This window comes from Sciurus carolinensis, chromosome 4 (genome assembly GCF_902686445.1).
Source record: "Sciurus carolinensis chromosome 4, mSciCar1.2, whole genome shotgun sequence".
NCBI lineage: Eukaryota > Metazoa > Chordata > Mammalia > Rodentia > Sciuridae > Sciurus > Sciurus carolinensis.
The window spans coordinates 112,164,823-112,181,978 of record NC_062216.1 but is presented as its reverse complement, the minus strand read 5'-3'; the positions used below and the strand labels follow the sequence as shown (position 1 = coordinate 112,181,978).

General features: G+C 43.3%; 1 protein-coding gene across 1 annotated transcript in view; it reads right to left on the bottom strand.

Annotated features, from left to right (window-relative positions):
* Positions 1-2,033: 2,033 nt before the first annotated feature.
* Positions 2,034-17,156, bottom strand: part of Acvr1b (activin A receptor type 1B) — a 41,052-nt gene continuing 25,929 nt past the window's right edge. Inside the window, exons 4-9 of the mRNA XM_047551473.1 lie at positions 16,200-16,430; positions 12,789-12,956; positions 11,642-11,798; positions 10,126-10,250; positions 5,561-5,691; positions 2,034-3,306 (exon numbers count right to left, since the gene is read on the bottom strand). Of these exons, the coding sequence (XP_047407429.1) occupies positions 3,181-3,306; positions 5,561-5,691; positions 10,126-10,250; positions 11,642-11,798; positions 12,789-12,956; positions 16,200-16,430 (938 nt within the window). The 3' untranslated portion in view covers positions 2,034-3,180. The remainder of the gene's footprint in view (positions 3,307-5,560; positions 5,692-10,125; positions 10,251-11,641; positions 11,799-12,788; positions 12,957-16,199; positions 16,431-17,156) is intronic.

The window sequence follows — 17,156 nt, the reverse complement described above, 5'->3', positions numbered from 1 at the left end:
AAACAAAGCAAGTTTCAGGAAGACCTAGTATGTCCAGATGTGCACCTCTTCTGAACATGACCTGCTTGCTACACATTGGGTGCACATCAGACCTGGACAGTGAGGGTGGCAAAAACTCAGAGCAGCGTGCCCCATTCCCAACTCCCTGGCAATCGCTGGGTGGTCATTCTCCATATGGAAGACAGAAGGCACCAAAAAGCTCTGTGAATAAAACTTTTAATAATGTACAGCAGAAATCGGACAGGCTCATTCTTATATTAAAACAAAAGATTTCCTATATTACAATTTATTTACATTTGCATACTGAAGAGGTAAAGTGTCTAAGTGGCTATTTTACAGTCCTTTCTAATAAAATGTACAAAAACAAACAGAAGTACCGAGAATGCCGTTCGGGGGCCTTGATGGCGACGTAAGAACGGGCTTGGACTTGGTCTGTGAATCCAGAGGTGCAGGTAGCCCTATGGATCAGGGTTAGCCTCAGGGAGCCAAAAAACCCAGCTTCAGTTTCTCCCCAACTTTCACTTGGTGTTAACAGTGGTGGGTGTGGGAACTGCTGTCTTCCCCAGAGGTGGAGGAGCTGGACTGCATGGGTGGTGAGGGCAGGAAGGCCCCTGGGGAGTGGGCTAGTGGTTTGGGAGTTGCTGGGTGGGTGCATGTTGGCAGATCCCAGAGGCTAGTTGTGACTTGGGGCACAGGAGCCTAAGTTCCATCATCACCTGTAACCGCCACAGTTCTGCTGCTGCAGGGCAGGTAAGTGGGAGGTCAGCAGGGGTGGGGAAATAAGGACCCCTAGTGACACAACTGATATCTTAAGGGATATTAATTAGTGGCCAGTAAATTGGCCCAAGGATTAGAGGAAGATCTCCTTTAAAGCAAGGAAAGAAGCAATACATCGGGGAAATAAATAGAAAAAGCAGGAGCATGGGGAGACAAGGACAGGGAGAGGGCTCTCCCTCCTCCCCAGGCTTTGGCAGGGGATTGCTGGGCTGGAGGCAGGGATGCTCTAGGCTGCATACATAATGTGCCTCCCCTGGGGCAGGAAGGGGGCTCAGAATGAATGCAGAGCTTTGGGGTCTCGCCTGTGGTTCTAAACCCCAGGCCTCACTACCCACCAGTAGTCTCTCTTTGCAAAAGGGGTGTGTGGGGGGTGGTCAGTCCTCTTTCCTCGGTGGTCATATTTAAAAATTAATTCCAGGCTCAAAAGACTCTCAGATCCAATCATGAAAACTCAAAAGCACATGTGCAGGGGTCTCAAAGCAAGCACCCACTTACTGGATTTAGTTTCTTCTTCAGTGCTCCAAGAGCAGCACCCAAGCCTGTCAAGTTCACAGTGGTATTCCCAGGCCTGGCCCAGCGCTGGGCACCCAGGAGGCACTCGACACACATTTGCTAAGTAAATGCATGGAGAAGGTGCAGCCAATCAGACAACGCACACAAGGCTGGGGTGCTCAGGGGATGGGGACAGAATGCAAGAGAGACCAAGCCCCAGGGTAGAGAGGAAAGATCACTGCTGACTGGGAACAGGCTCAGGTACAAGGACAAACAATTCCAGTGTGATTGAGCTATGTGCGCTTGATTGGAGAATTTTTTTTTTTTTTTTTGGGATTTCTTTAAAAACAAATAGATTGAGAGGTAATTATCACATAGAGATGGTTTTTCCTTTTACAAAAACTTAACATTATTAAAAAAAGTTAAAATCCAGACCCTCCCAATAAAATTAAAAAAAAAAAAATCAAACCACTCCAGTTAAAAGTTATGGCTTCAAAGTTATTATAGACCTAAGATATGCTGACCAAATCACCACCCACAACCGTGCTTCTAGACGTCATTAAATACTATACTTAGGTTAAATAACATGTTCAGCTCAGGCTGTTCCCTTTAGTAGGGCCCCTGAAGTGGATGCAAATCTCTCATCTTCCCTCCACCCTGATCAGATAATCCAGTAAAAGGCAGCCCATGCAGATGCCTCCCTCCCACCCCGACTCCCTCCCCAAATCCTTGCCCCCCATTCCCTTCCCCACCCCAAACCCACCACCACCAAAAATATACACTGCTGTTTGCAGAATCTGGGATGGGACAGACAGATGTGACATTCCGATCTGAATCCCAAGATCTAGCTTCAAATTCCTTGGCTCTTCCTTGATGCTGCTGAGGACGATGCTCTGGGCCAGCTCATTTCCCACGGTTGATGCTCACCACAACACCCAAGACTTCCACCAAGATTCTTTCCCTGCTCTCACTGCACCCCCCACCCCCACCCCTGCTCCCAGAGTCACATTTTGACCCCAAACCTTCTCTTGCCATGGACGACTGGGCCAGCTTTGGTTCCTCAGCCTGAAATGGAGAACTGTGCTGACACAGGGCAGGCAGAGCAGCCAGCAGGGAAGAGAGTGCCACTGGGCAGGGTCTGGAGGAAGGGAGGGAGTGACCTTCAGGGAAGGGCACCAGGGAAACTAGATGCTGCTCACTATGAACAGAGGCACCAGCACGCAGAGACGGCATGACACCACACCCCCGGCCTGCACATGCACAGAAAGCTCAAGCAAGTAAGTGCGTACCTAAACACACACACGTACACACACGTGTAAGGGCGTGGCACAGACCAGGCACAACAGGGACGCACCTCAGCACATGCACACACGGCTGGACAGACAGGCAGCAGGTTCCGTCTCCATTGGCAGTCCCTCCCGATGTCTGCGTGAGGAGGGGAGCGCGTGGCTCAGAGCTGCCTGGGAGAGGGGCTACACTTCTGGTTCCTCTGGACCACCTTGGTGTGCCACAGGCTGGTCTCTGGAGGAAAACTCCAGTGCTGCCTAGCACTGGCAACAGCTTGGCTCCTCCCGGCCCCTCCCCAGCCACCCTTTCACCACTCCTGGCTATGTGCCAGATGCACCAGGTTTTGTGGACTTCCCACTGCAACCAGTTTGAGTTGTGGCATTGAGTTCTCCACATAATCTGCTCTCAGAGTCTCCATGCCATCAGGAGGTAAATATAAAAGGTGTCTGTGTCTCAAACCCAACATGGGAGTGAGCGCATCTCCCGGGCTCGGTCCCTCTTGTGGGCCAGGGCTCTGGCCAGAGGGCTGGGCAGAAACGAGAGGTAGGCCTCCACTGTACGCTCAACATGGCAGCTGCACATAGTTCTCGCTGCCCAGGGTTGTGTGCAGGGGAGAGGAGCAGGTTAGATCTTCACATCTTCCTGCACGCTGAGCTGTGACAGGGTCTTCTTTATGCGCAGCGCAGTCAGGCGGGCTGCGCCATTGGCATACCAGCACTCCCGCATCATCTTCCCCATCACCCGTAATGCCTGCAGAGACAAAGGGCTGTCAACTTGACTATAACCAGAGAAGTCTTTCTGGTCCCTACTTGGGCACTGGTTGGTTTCCCTGATGCTTCCCCAGCCAGGCTGAGTCTGTTAGAATCTGCCCCCAGCTCCTCCAGCAGGAAAATGCTTCTCAAGCTTTTCCTTCCTTAAGGGACAGGCTGTGTAGGGGAAGGCAAATGCTCCAGATACGGCCAGCTCTTTCAGCCTCAGCCTCACTCTCAAGTGAAGCTAACCTGAGATGCTTGAGGAACATTTTGGAAAATGCTGCTCTATTTATGTAATGAGAAGGCATCCACTAAAATGTGAGCTGAGTAATTTGGTTCTTAAATGCAGAAATGCCCTCTAGTGGTTACACTTGTCAAAGGCAGAGATGACCTACCTCTCCTGTTCCACTGTAAGATGAGCACTTTGGGGGTACCCAGTGTACCACACGGGTAACCGGAGTTAACAATACTGCAATACGCCTGAAATTTGCTGAGTGAGCAGATCTTAAATGTTCTCATCAAATAGGTAACTAGGGCTGAGGCTGTGGCTCAGTGGTAGAGCATTTGTTTGCACATGTGAGGCACTGGATTCGATCCTCAGCACACATAAAAATAAATGAATAAAATAAAGGTATTCTGTTCATCTACAACTGAAAAAAAAAAAAGGCCTTTTTTTTTTTTTTTTAAAAAAAGGTAACTAGATAAGGTGACAGATGTGTTAACTAAACTATGGTAATCCTTTCAAAATATACACACATATCAAATTACACATGTCAATTATATCTCAAATAAAGTTAGAGAAATATATAAATAAGTAGAAAGAAGAGCAGGGTTACAAAGTGAAAAGGCAGCCCATGTGCACTCAGCTGGGCCACTCTTGCTCCCCTGAAGACTCAAAGCCTTCAGAACCCCATGTTAGAAAGAGATGTGACAGATTTGTCCTCATTTCAACTATTCCCGCCAAATGTTGTCCCTTCCCATTTCATTACCATTGGTACCAAATTCCAATTCTCCTTCCTTACACTAACCCCTTCACACTGTCACTTTCTCTTCTTCTGAGTTTTTAGAAAGACCACTTCCTCACACATGGTCGTTCCTTCTGCTACAGTTTCCAGCCTTCTTGTATGGATGCCTCTCCTTAACTCCTCTCTAGAACCTGCCAACCATGTCTCACAGCCATTTCTCTACTGCAACAGGTCTAACCCCTCCCAGTTCATTTTTTGTTTTTGTCTCTTGTTGACCTCCTAACTCCCTTATCTGTCTTTTTCTTGTTCTAGGATGGCGCCTCTAAAGGGCACTGTAGAGCTACTAGGACAAATGACTACAGCCCCAGAGGGTTCAGTATATAATACCACAGAAAAGTAAAAGCTAGTATCCCTTATCTGAAATGCTCGGGACCAGAAGTGTTGTGGATTTGGATTCTTTCGGACTTTGGCATATTTACATATACATAATGAGGTATCTTGGGGATGGAATCCAAGTCTGAACACAAAATTCATTTGTTTTATATACACCTTATTATACACATAGCCTGAATATAACCTTATACAGTATTTTTAGTGCACCTGTGTGTTTGTTGTTTTGTTTTGGTATGGTGATTTTTTATTTATTTATTTTTTTGGTACCAGGGATTGAACCCAGGGATATCTAACCACTGAGCCACACCCCCAGCCCTTTTAAAATATTTTATTTAGAGACAGGTCTCACTGAGTTGTTAAGTGCTTCGCTAAGCTGCTGAGGTTGGCTTTGAACTTGCATCATCCTGTCTCAATCTCCCAGTGGCTGGGATTACAGGCATGCACCCACACCCAGAAGCACATGCATTTTGACTGCAACCTATCACATGAGGTCAGGGTGACCTGTCAACAGAGGTGAGGTGTGGAATTTTCATTTGTGGCATCATAATGGTGATCAAGAAGTTTCATATTTTGGATTTTCAGATTAGGGATGCACTCAAGGGGTATCTGGGGTTGGTATTTTCTTTTCTTACTTTATGGGCTGAAGATTGAACCCAGATCCTTGCACATGCTAGAAAAGTGCTCTACCATAGAGTTCCAAACCCAGCCTTCTTTGAGACAGGATCCCATAAAGTTGCCCAGGTTGGCCCAGAACTTACTACCCTGATGCCTCAGTCTCTCATCTTAGGTAGCTGAGTTTACAGATGCTACCACACTCAAGCTTAAAAAACTCTTTTCTGAGGTACAGAAATCAGGTAGATGGGAAAAGTCACAGGAAGGAAGGAAGTTTCCTACCTCATAACTCTGCCACCAGTTGGGGATGTTGGGACGTAGCTTCTGGTCACAGACGACCTTTCGCATTTCCTCAATGGAAGGGTCAGAGGGCACTAAGTCATAATATGGCAGCTGATATTCTTCATGGACTCCTGGGAGAAAAGAAAATATCTACCTGAGTTATTAACAGAAGGAAGAGACTACTTCAAAATCAATGACAATACCTGCACTGTGATATGTAATGCCACCTCCCACTAAGATGAACTAGGGCTCCTTGGAGGAGAAGGTGGATTCTAGGCACAGGACAAGACATACACAAAAGTAGAGCTGGGTGCCATGTGCCCATCTGTAGTCCTAGCACTTGGGGGCTAAGGCAGGAAGACAGCTAGAGCCCAGGAGTTTGAGGTCAGTCTCATCAATGTCTCAAAAACAAATAAGGGGCTGGGATCGTGGCTCAGTGGTAGAGTGCTTGTCTTGCACAGTGAGGCACTGGGTTCCATCCTTGGTACCACATAAAATGAATAAAATAAAATAAAGGTATTTTGTCTATCTACAACTAAAAAAAAAATTAAAAAACAAACAACAACACCAAAAAAACCCCCAAAACCACCCCCCACAAGCACACAAGAAACCAGCTACATGAAGCACAGAAACTATCAAGGACTATTGGGGTCAGTTCAGAAGGTAGTAAATTGAAAAGCTCTCAACTGGCCAAAGATAAAAACATTTGAGTAATAATGCTAGTAAATTTGATGGAGGGCTGGGGTTGTGGCTCAGTGGTAGAGGGCTTGCCTAGCATGTGTGAGGGAATTAGTACCACATTAAACAAACAAACAAAATAAAGTTATTATAAAAAATTTGATGGAAACAAGTATTTTATTATTATTATTTTTAAACAATTACTTTATTGATTTCTTACAATCAAATACTGCCAACTAGTGTGACTTCCTCATCATTAAAAACAAAGGATCTTTTCCTTGGTATTTTTAAATGATGCATTATATAACAAAGTTAGAACTTAAAATGCACCCTGATTAATTATGTAGACTGGTAATTTTTTTTTTTAAAGACTGGTAATTTTTTAAAAAAGCAAAACTAATAATTTGGCTCCTTTCTTCATAAAATGGAAATGATATTTCTCCTGATAGTCTTAAGGTTATCATCGTAAGTAGTACAAAATGTGACACACAGTTTGATCTAGAAAGGTATATATCTTACACACCTTACTTAAACAAAATGGGCATAACAAAATGCATTGTCAGTGCATGATAGAAAGCATGTTTCAAATACAAGGCAGCCCCTCAGGTCACCAAATTATTTAGGTTTTACATTATCATTTATGGTATTATAGATTAATTATACATGACATACTTTTATATGTTTTAACCCTGAAGATAAGAAAAATAATTGGTGCTTGAGAAAATTATTCCAGGTAGCCATTTGTTATCAGGAGAAAGTGAACCTCCAAGAGTTTACTGTCTGCCAGGCAGGAAAAATGCATTTTTAAATCCTCCAGTTCATATCAATTCTAATAAAAGAAACCTCAATCACTTTTGCAGGATGCTACTGTTTTGAAAGATGGTAAATAAATGGAAAGAGTCAAGTATTTTTCCTGCTTTCCCTATCTAAACTACACATCTTGCTGGGTGCAGTGGTGCATGCCTGTAATTCCAGCAACTTGGGAGGCTGGGGCAGGAGGAATGAAGTTCAAAGTCAGCCTCAGCAACTTCATGAGGGCCTAAGCAACTTATTAAGACCCTGTCTTTAAATAAAAAAATAAAAGGGCTGGGGATGTGGATCAGTGGTTAAGTGCCCCTGGGTTCAATCCCCAGTACCAACAAAAAAAACTATACATCTTGATAACCAAATAGATAACTAGGGGAAATTTCACTTTCAAGAAAAAAACTTTAAAAAAAAAAAAAGCAAAAAACTTCAGGGCTGGGGATGTAGCTCACTGGGAGGACACTTGCCTAGCATGCTTGAGGTCCTGGGTCTGATCGCAGCACCTCAAAAAATAAAAATAAAAAAATCCAATTAATTCACTGAAGATGAATGAAATTCTAAAAAAAATATTCTAATGAATTTGGATCTGAACAATGATTATCCTGGGTTGCTAACATCGCAAAAGGAAAGATAACTGCCATTATGTGCCTTGTAACAGAAGTCCAGAGTAACGCCTATGAAGGATTTTTGTCAAAAACACAACAAAAACCATATACAATTCTAGCTGCTAGATTTAATTACTAATTCATTGGAAATACAAGAAAGAATGTGTGAAGTCCAAGGGTGGCAACAGGCTAAATCTATCCTGGGAAACTTCACTAGACAAATGACTTGGATTCTCCAATAAAATAAAGTGAAGAAGAAAACAAATGGAGAAGGGACTTATAGACTAGAAGAGACTTAACAAGTCCCTCAATTGACTACAATGACAGACTGTATTCGGAACCTGATCTGAACAAACTGTTTAATAACTAGGAAGGCTTAAAACTGACTAGATGTTAAATGATATTAAGAATTAATATTCAGGGGCTAGGGAGATAGCTCAGTCGGTAGAGTGCTTGCCTTGTAAGCACAAGGCCCTGGGTTCGATCCCCAGCACCCCCAAAAAAAGAAAAAGAATTAATATTCACTTTTAAAAATGTTTTAATACTTTATTTTGTAGAATGGTTTTGGGTTCACAGCAAAATTGAGCAGAAAGTACACAGAGTTGCCATATGCCCTTCACTCCACCACATGCAGACTCCCCCCCACTATCAACATCCTGCCCCCAACAGTGTATTTGTCACAATCAATGAAACTCACTGACCCATCATCTCCATGGTTTTTTGCCTTTCCACGGTATCTATATTTGGAACTTTATAGTTTATATACATAGCCTTTCAGATTAACTTCTTTCACTCAGTAATATGCATTTAAGTGTCTGCCATGCTTTTCCATGGCTTGAGAGCTCTTTTAAAAAAATTTTTTTAGCTATAGATGGACAATACCTTTATTTTATTTATTTATTTTTATGTGGTGCTGAGGATTGAACCCAGGGCCTCACACATGCTAGGCAAGTGCTCTACCACTGAGCCACAATCCCAGCTCTTAGGAGCTTTTTTTTAACATTCATTTTTTTAAAGTATGATAACAGTGTTATATTTTAAGTCCTTAACTTTTACAGTCACAAAGAAAGAATTCCATAATAAAAAAATTAACTTAAAAAAAAAAAAATCCAGGGGCTGAGGCCATAGCTCAGTGGTAGAGAGCTTGTCTCACACATTCGAGGCTCTGGGTTCATTCCTCAGCACCACATAAAAATAAATAAATAAATAAATACATTGTATTAATATACAACTAATTTTTTTTTTAAAATCCAATGTAATTTTTCTCATATCTTTTTCCAGAAAAAAAAAACCAAAAAGCCCTGCTGTTGTGAGTTAACAGAAAAGATTTCTAAACTAAGTTTGACTTAGTAATTATCTAAGCGGTAGTTAAGGGCTTAAATTTTGGCCTCAGCTTGCTGGAATTTCAATTCTTGTTGTTGTGTGACCTTGGATAATTTACCTAACCTCTCTCTGATTCATGTTCTTCATCTGTAAAATAATGGTAATAACAGATTAAACTGAGTTTACACATAGCAAGTGTTGAATATATGTTAGTATTATTACATACTAAGTCTCAATTTCTGGATGTCATGAGAAAGAAGAAATGAATTTATTCACATTTCTAGGCCAATGCAGCCAGATTTTTCTTAGTTTGTTTTATCTGTGTATATACTAATCAAAATTTAAGAAGTACAATTCCATGAGTAATACCTGGGTACTTCCTCCATTATCTGAATCTTAGCAAAAATATCATAGATGGAAAAGGGCGATAACAGACAAAAGGGTTCTGTTGGAAGACTTATCAGTTATTTTTAATTCAACCACTTCCACTGCCCTGGGACTTCTTCCATCAGAGACAAATGGCATAAGGGCAGGACTCTAGAGGTTCTTGAACTTGATCATGTGCCAGAATACTTGGAAGTCATCATAAAATACTGATATAAGCTGACAATAAAGTGTTTTCTGCTAAATCTGATATTTATCTATTTGCAAAAAAAGATTTTTTTGATTTTTTTTTAATTATGGGGAAAAAACTCATTTTGAGAAAATTCTATGTGTTCCTGCAAATTTTCTACTATTCCTGTAGTCATGAACACCAGGGTTTCCCAGGAACTTGGCTCAGTTCCAGGGGCTCAGCCAGTGTGTTAGGACACACTGCCTCTGATATAAGGAGATTCCTGAATTAAACCTGGGCTGTTCAAGCCAAGGGCATTCCCCACCTCTAATAATAAAGACCATGTGTTTTTTTAAAAAAGGTCAAACGAACCTCTAGATGGTTAACACCATTCAACAAGGTGGGTTAAAGCGTCAACACATCCTTATACAATTGCCTACAGGGTTTTGCACCCCTGATGAGAACCCTGAATGTGACAGGGCTCTGGCACCAGGCACCCAACAAGTTGTCAATAAAAGGCAGGGCAGTAAAATACCAGCACCCTTAGGAGACCCATTATGCTAGAACTGGAAGCAGAAGCAGAAGTAAAAGAGAAATGTTACCTCCAGAATTGCACCTTCGAGCAATCTCCCAATATACAAGCCCGAGGGCATAGATATCAGCACATTTAAAGGAGTCAAAGTGTTTCATATTAATAGTTTCATCAAGTACTTCAGGGGCCATGTATCTGCAACAGCAAAAGAAACACAGTTATGCACAGAACATGATGATTACGCTCTTTATTATTATTTTTTATGGTACCAGGGCTACATCCTCAGCCTCTTTTTTTGAGACAGGGTTTTCCTGGGTTGCCCAGCCAGTACTTGGGATCCTCTTGCCTCAGACTCGAATATACCTGGGATTATAGGTATGTACCACCACACCTGTCTGTTCTCTTTAAATCAAAGTACTGATCACGGGCCCTTGGGGAGCTGAAGTGTGCATTTCTCTTCCTTGCACGCTCTCATGACTTGAACCTTCAAGCAATACCTTCAGCAATACTAGACCTGGGAATAGCAGGATACCAGTAAGTATGTATGTATGTACATGTTTGTGTATGTATTTTTGTGGTACTAGGGTCTCCTATATGTTAGCAAGTCCTTTACCACTGAACTACATCCCCGGTCCTGTTTGTTTTTTAACCATCAAGATTTGTTTGTTAAAGCCTGTTTTGATATCCTGGTAGAGCTAGCTCTGTGGGCCACATGGCCAGAAAAGGACATAGTGGAGTCTTTCACTTTATTAAATGTAGCTTTATCCATATTGAGCTTAAATTTCATTTTAAACTTCTCTTGTTATCTTACCTGATTGCAGGTAGGTGCAGATTAATTCTAGAGGTGATCAAAGTCACCCTTAGTGTCTGAGTGGTAATTGTGAGTAAGCACTACAAATTGAGTCACCATCCTCCCATAATAAATCAGGGCATCACCTCAGGCCCCACTCTGTGGGGCTGGGGTAGGTGCAATCATTCAGGTCAAAAGGACAAAAAGCAGCAGTAACACTGAAGGAAATTCACTTAGATTCAGCAGACTTCCTCTTCTATCTTAGTAAAAGTGGGGGGTCCCACTTCCAACTTGTAAGGTCAACCACAAATCCTTACTTATTACTTCATTTTTCAACAAAGTGGAAGCAGGCCCATAATCCTTATGGGTACTTCAGTCTAGATTAGCTCTGCTCTAGTTTGGCAAACCTGTTCTCCAAACCCCAGACAAAACACTCCCTGCCTCCTCCAGGGCCTCTGCACAAGCCACCCCTTTGGATTCCAATATTTCCCCTCTTTCCCTAGCCCCTCTGCCAAATCCTGCTCCAGTTTCTCTTCCTCCACTGTCCCTCCACCCCCAATAGCAGCAACACCTATGTGTATGTAATTCTATGAAGCTGTGCTCCTGGCACTTGTGAAAGTGTCAGCTACTTGTGTAGCTTTCTAGGAGGGAAGTGGGTGTTCTACTGAACTTCCAGTTGCCCCAGAGCAAGGACCACACCTCCTTTTTCTACATCTCTTCCTGTGCATATGGAAAGGGCACACGTGGGATATGTAGTAAAAGCCATTGAGCGGGGCTGAGGCCAGGGCCTTCCTACCGTTTGGTTCCCACCCTCTGATTTGGGGCAATGTCAATGGTGTCAGTGACTGCATCATGTCGGACAGCCAGGCCCAGGTCTGCGATGGCACACATGCCATTTTTCTTCACCAGGATGTTCTTTGACTTTAAGTCTCGATGAGCAATTCCAGGCTTCCCTGGCAGAGAAAAAACCAGGGATCTTTAAAGAAAGGTGGTATAAATGTTAAAAGCACAGAGTCAGCAGCCAGACTGTGTGGGTTTGAGTCCTGGCTTTGTCTCCTGCTAACCCAGTGACATGTGTACCTTAGTCTTCTCATCCAGAAAATCAAAATGATGGTACTTTCTTCACAGGAATGTTGTAAGGAAAATGCCTTCATGAAGGCAAGTAAAGACCTTAGAAGCATGTTGAGTATTAGGTAACATTACTATTAATACTATTACCACTCTCCTACCCTGAGCAGCTCAGATATAAAGCTGCTGAGGAATTCAAAGAGAAGCTCCTGTGTTGGCTGATTCTCAGAACCACACAAGCCTGAGGCTGGGAACTATTAATACCAGTGCAGAGGCTAGGAACAGAATCCAGCTGGTGTGGTTGGATTCCTACTGTGCTCAGCAAGAACCATTGCCCCAGTCAACCAGGCATCCCGATGCAGGAATCACACCTTCACTGTGGCAAACCTAGGACATCCCCAGAAGCTGATGAACAATGCGCAGCAAAGTTCCAGGTCTTCTTCCTCCAGGAAAACCTTTCTAGATCAGTAGAGCCTAGGGTCTAACTACCATGCAGTCTATAAGTCAGCTATTCCCAGCAATGAATGTGTGAAATTACTAAACTGATGCTCCTGTCACACTGGTTTATCTTTTAAGTTCCATTCTTTTACATGTGTCCTGTGGGCATCTGAGAGGATTATTCCTTAACAAATGATTATGTCACGCCACTGTCAAATAGTTGAACACCGATGTTACAAATTTCCCTGATAAGTTTAGGGAGACCGCCAGTACGTCTTTTGTTTTCATGCAAAGTTCAAACCTCTGTCCTTCAGACTAAATTACAGTTCCTGAGGTCCAGCCTCAACTCTCTTGGTAAAAGGGACTTCTAAGAACAAAATCAGGATGGACAGCTTTTAGTCTATTGAGCACCTCATTCCTCAGCTGGCTCCACTCACCTTGAGTGCCCACAATCTCCATATGTAGGTGTGCCAAGCCACTGGCAGCAGAGAGGGCCAGCTTAATCATGCCCTCGATGGTTACTGTGTAGCGGTTAAGATAATCAAACAGGGAGCCATGTTCATGGTAGTCAGAGACAAGCCACAGCTGCGTCCAGGTGCCATTATCTGCAGAGAACAGAGATGAGTTCCGGAAAAGGCATTACTAACAGCAACAAGGAAGAATGTGTACAGCCCAAGATCCAGTCACTAGCCTGAGTTCACGTTTCTTGCCTCCACACCTCCTGATGCCCGCCTGGCCAGTCTCATCTATAGTGGCTCCAGTGAGGGCAGAGGAACAGTACACCTCTCCTGGGCTGCTCTCTTATTTCTCTCAGGTGGGTTGTAGGATTCTGAATAGCACTCCATTTTTCTGCCAAGTTAAAAATGTGAGGTATTGGGCTAGGGATATAGCTCAGTCAGTAGAGTGCCTGCCTTGGAAGTACAAGACCCCCCTCCAAAAAAAAACAAAAAAACAAAAAAAACAAAAAAAAAAAACAAAAACAGTGAGGTATCAGGAGAGGAAACACATAATATGCTTAAAGAAAGTAGTACAGGATTTGTCAGTTTTATTGCAATACTGCTCTTGATCCTGACGAGACTCGCCCATCTACAATGAACTGCAGTGGGCTGCACCCATCTCTACCACAGAGGAAGACCTTGCAAAAGTCCTCCTCTGTGTGCCAGTGACCATCTCAACATGGCCTGAGGGCAGCACCTGCCTCACTGTAAAGCTTCTTTCCAGTTTGTTGCTCTCATCAGGCCAGGAGTTATCTGTGAACACAGGAAAGATCTCCTTTTGCATTAAGGTATTTCAGGTCAAAAAATGCCTTCCAATGCATGAATAATTTACTTCCAAGTATTCCCAGAATCTTACCCTTCAAAAGATCTGTGGAGGTGGCCAGCATACACTTCATTTTCTTTTATACATGGGGCCATGGGATGGAGGAGGGCAGAGGAAGGAAAGAAGGAAAAAAGAAATACCAAAAGCCAATAATCTAATTAAGTCTTGCTGCTATCACAAGGAAGACTGGAAATTGGATTGAGAGCGCCCAAATTCCAGACTGGTGCTGGTTTCACTATATTTCATACTAAATATGTCCTGGTAAAAAGGCAAGAATGAAGGAGACCAATTTTTCTTCTTCCCTGGCCCTAGCATGGGCTTCGACAGTCAGATCCCTACTCGCACAAGCTGCCAGAATCAATAAAGGGAGTGGCTGCTGGAAATGCACAAACCTTGGCTTCTTTTATCACAATCAAGGGACCACCCAACTCATAGTTTCCCATACTCTACCAATCACCCAGTCCTGAGGACCCTGCTGGTAAGTTAAGAAAAGACATGGTTGGGTCCTGTCAAATGTATGTCAAGATATAAATTTTATCAAAAGTGATGCTGTTTTAAAGAGGAACAGCTTACTCAGAGCAAGTAAAACATTTTCCTTTCCTTTTCTTCCCCTAAGCAATCCTAAGACTCTCTTGCTTGGGGGCAGCTGAGGCTATCACCAACGCCCACAGCAACGTGAGGAATAAGCAGTCTGCTGTTGTTTTAGGAAGAAGAAACAAATACTTAGCATCTTTCCCAGGCTTTGTAGACACTAACTTCTAAGTCACTGTGCCAAGGACACAATTGTCAGAGACTCTTCTAAAACATGAACCCAGTCCCCTCAAGGCCCTCTCTGTGCTCTAGGTGCACTACTGCCAGGTGACTGTCCCCTCTCCTTCTGGGAGGTCTGTGAAGGCAGAAACTGTCCTGTTTTTATGTGTGATGATCCAAGCAGCTGGCAGAGGTCCTGGCCCACAGTGGTTAATAAATGCTACTGAATTAATTAATGAAATTCCAGTTACTACACTTAACTTTGAATAAAATAAGAATCTTCCCAAAAAGGCTCATTAAAACCTAGCCTCTGCCTACCTCTCCACCAGTTTTTTGCATCGACACAGCCACCCCGAGTTAGGTGCAGGACCACAAACACACCTCATCTTTGCTCATGTCTTCAGAGCCCTTCCCACTGAATTTTCTTCCTGGCCAATTCCTGCTACCTTTGTGTCAATCAAGCTCAGTTGTGACTCACCTCCAATGTGTGCCCACTAGAACAGCCTGGGGTTGCCGCCTATAATCAATTCTAAATTTACTACTCAGTGAGGTCCTTAAAAATAAGGATGTGCCTGGGCACAAACAAGAGACTCAAAACTAAAGCAAGAAAGGGGGAGTGGGAGAGAAAATAAGGGACCTCAGGTATGAGTCAAGCCAAAACCAAAAGCTACTAGGTGATATTCTGGACATAGGCAGATCTTTGTTCTTCAGTGGCTGCTTCATTACAAGTATATATAATGCTGGTTATGTCACATAACATGGACTTATTACTTTTGTTTTTTGTTTTTTGTTTTTTTTTTTTTTTGCGGTACTGGGGATCGAACTCAGGGCCTTGTGCCTGCGAGGCAAACACTCTACCAGCTGAGCTATCTCCCCAGCCCGACTTATTACTTTTATGTGGTCATCTTTTCCTAGCAGGGGTGAGACCATAATTCCTCATTCTGTCAATTTTCAAAACAGACTTAGTGGGGCTGGGGTTGTGGCTCAGTGGAAGAGCATTTGCCAAGCATGTGTGAGGCACTGGGTTCAATCCTCAGCACCACATAAAAACAAACAAACAAACAAATAAATAAATAAAAGGTATTGTGTCCATCTACAACTAAAAAAATATTTTTAAAATACAGACTAGAGGAGCTCCTATGGGACTACACTGGAGGTGGGTTTAGGAGAATGTCAAGAAGGGAAACCAAGTCGGGTGTGTTGGTGCATGCTTGTAATCCCAGTGGTCAGGAGGCTGAGGAGGAGGATTACAAGTTCAAAGCCAGCCTTAGCAACTGCAAGACTCTGTCCTTGTCTCAAAATAAGAAAGGGGCTGTGGATATAGCTCAGTTGGTAGAGTGCTTGCTTTGCAAGCATAAGGCCCTCGGTTCAATCCTCGGCACCACCACCAAAAAACCAAACAAACAAACAAACAAAAAAACAAGCCTCTTCAGGTAATGCCAACCCTCTAATGTCTCAACATTTCCAAAAAAAACAAAACAAAAGAAAGGGCTGGGGATGTGGCTCAGTGGTTAAGGACCTCTGGGTTCAATCCCTAGTACAAAGAAAACAAAAAACAAAGAAGAGAAACTGAGCAGGTAGGGTGAGGGTGTGTATTTTGTTGATCTGCTCAATAACTTGGGTTTCTATATAAGCTTTTTATGGAATAAAAGGCTCTATGCCTTGAAGAGTTTGAAAACTATGACCTTATTCAGACTCTTTTTCTATGGGCAATAACTATGAAAACAAAGAGCTGTTCATCCCAAGCAACACCCTGTATCCCAAGCGCAGTCCTTTACCTTTATTATCAGCAGCAATAAATCCAAGGATGTTTTCATGCCGCAACATGACTGTCTGGTATATCTCTGCTTCCCGGAACCAAGACCGTTCTTCACGAGAAGAGAATATTTTCACAGCAACATCACCACCCCTCCATCGGCCACGCCATACTTCTCCAAATCGGCCCTTCCCAATAATCTCCTGTAAAACAATGGTGCGGGCCACTGTGCGCTGGACAAAGAGAGGTAACCCTGTGGACCAAAGAACAGAAATCAGACATTACCAATGTGCTAGACTTTGGAATTCCACACTAACTGCTACCCTGGAAAGGCCCTCCTTCTTCCTGGTCCATTAACCATGGAAAGCTGCATGTGCCCCTGCACCATGCCTAGGGAATCTAATGCCAGGCTGAGCCAGGCAGCAATTGGAAGTGAGTGAACACAAAAAGAGAAATGCCTATGATTAGGTATTCCTTAGCAAAGCAATTTCTCCTCCAATTAGTATGGATAATGGATTTGAATGTAAATGTTCGACCAGATTTAACAACTCTGCATCCAGCCACCTGTTGGCCAACCTACCCAAATCTGCTTTATTCTGATGGAACGAGGAAGAGGGCAGAAAAGAAAAGCCAGGGCTTATGGACTCAGAGCTGCTCTGCTCATCAGCCACTAGAGGACAGTGTTGTGTAGCTAATGAAAACCCAGGTGGTCAGCACTCAAAAGTTCTGCTTATAGGTAGAGCTGCAGTCAGGGATGGAGGACTATCCATACTAATTTTAAGATTAATTTTACTGTCTATGTAGGTTTTGTCCCTGCTTCATTTGACTCACTCACTATCTCCCTATCTATCCAATCACCCTTCCCATCACGACTGGCTCAAACGCTCACTCCCTCCCACAATCAATAACTGTTATTTATCCCTAGTTTGGTTCATGTGCACTGTTTTCTGTGCTTACTATTCATGAGGCTCTATGCTAA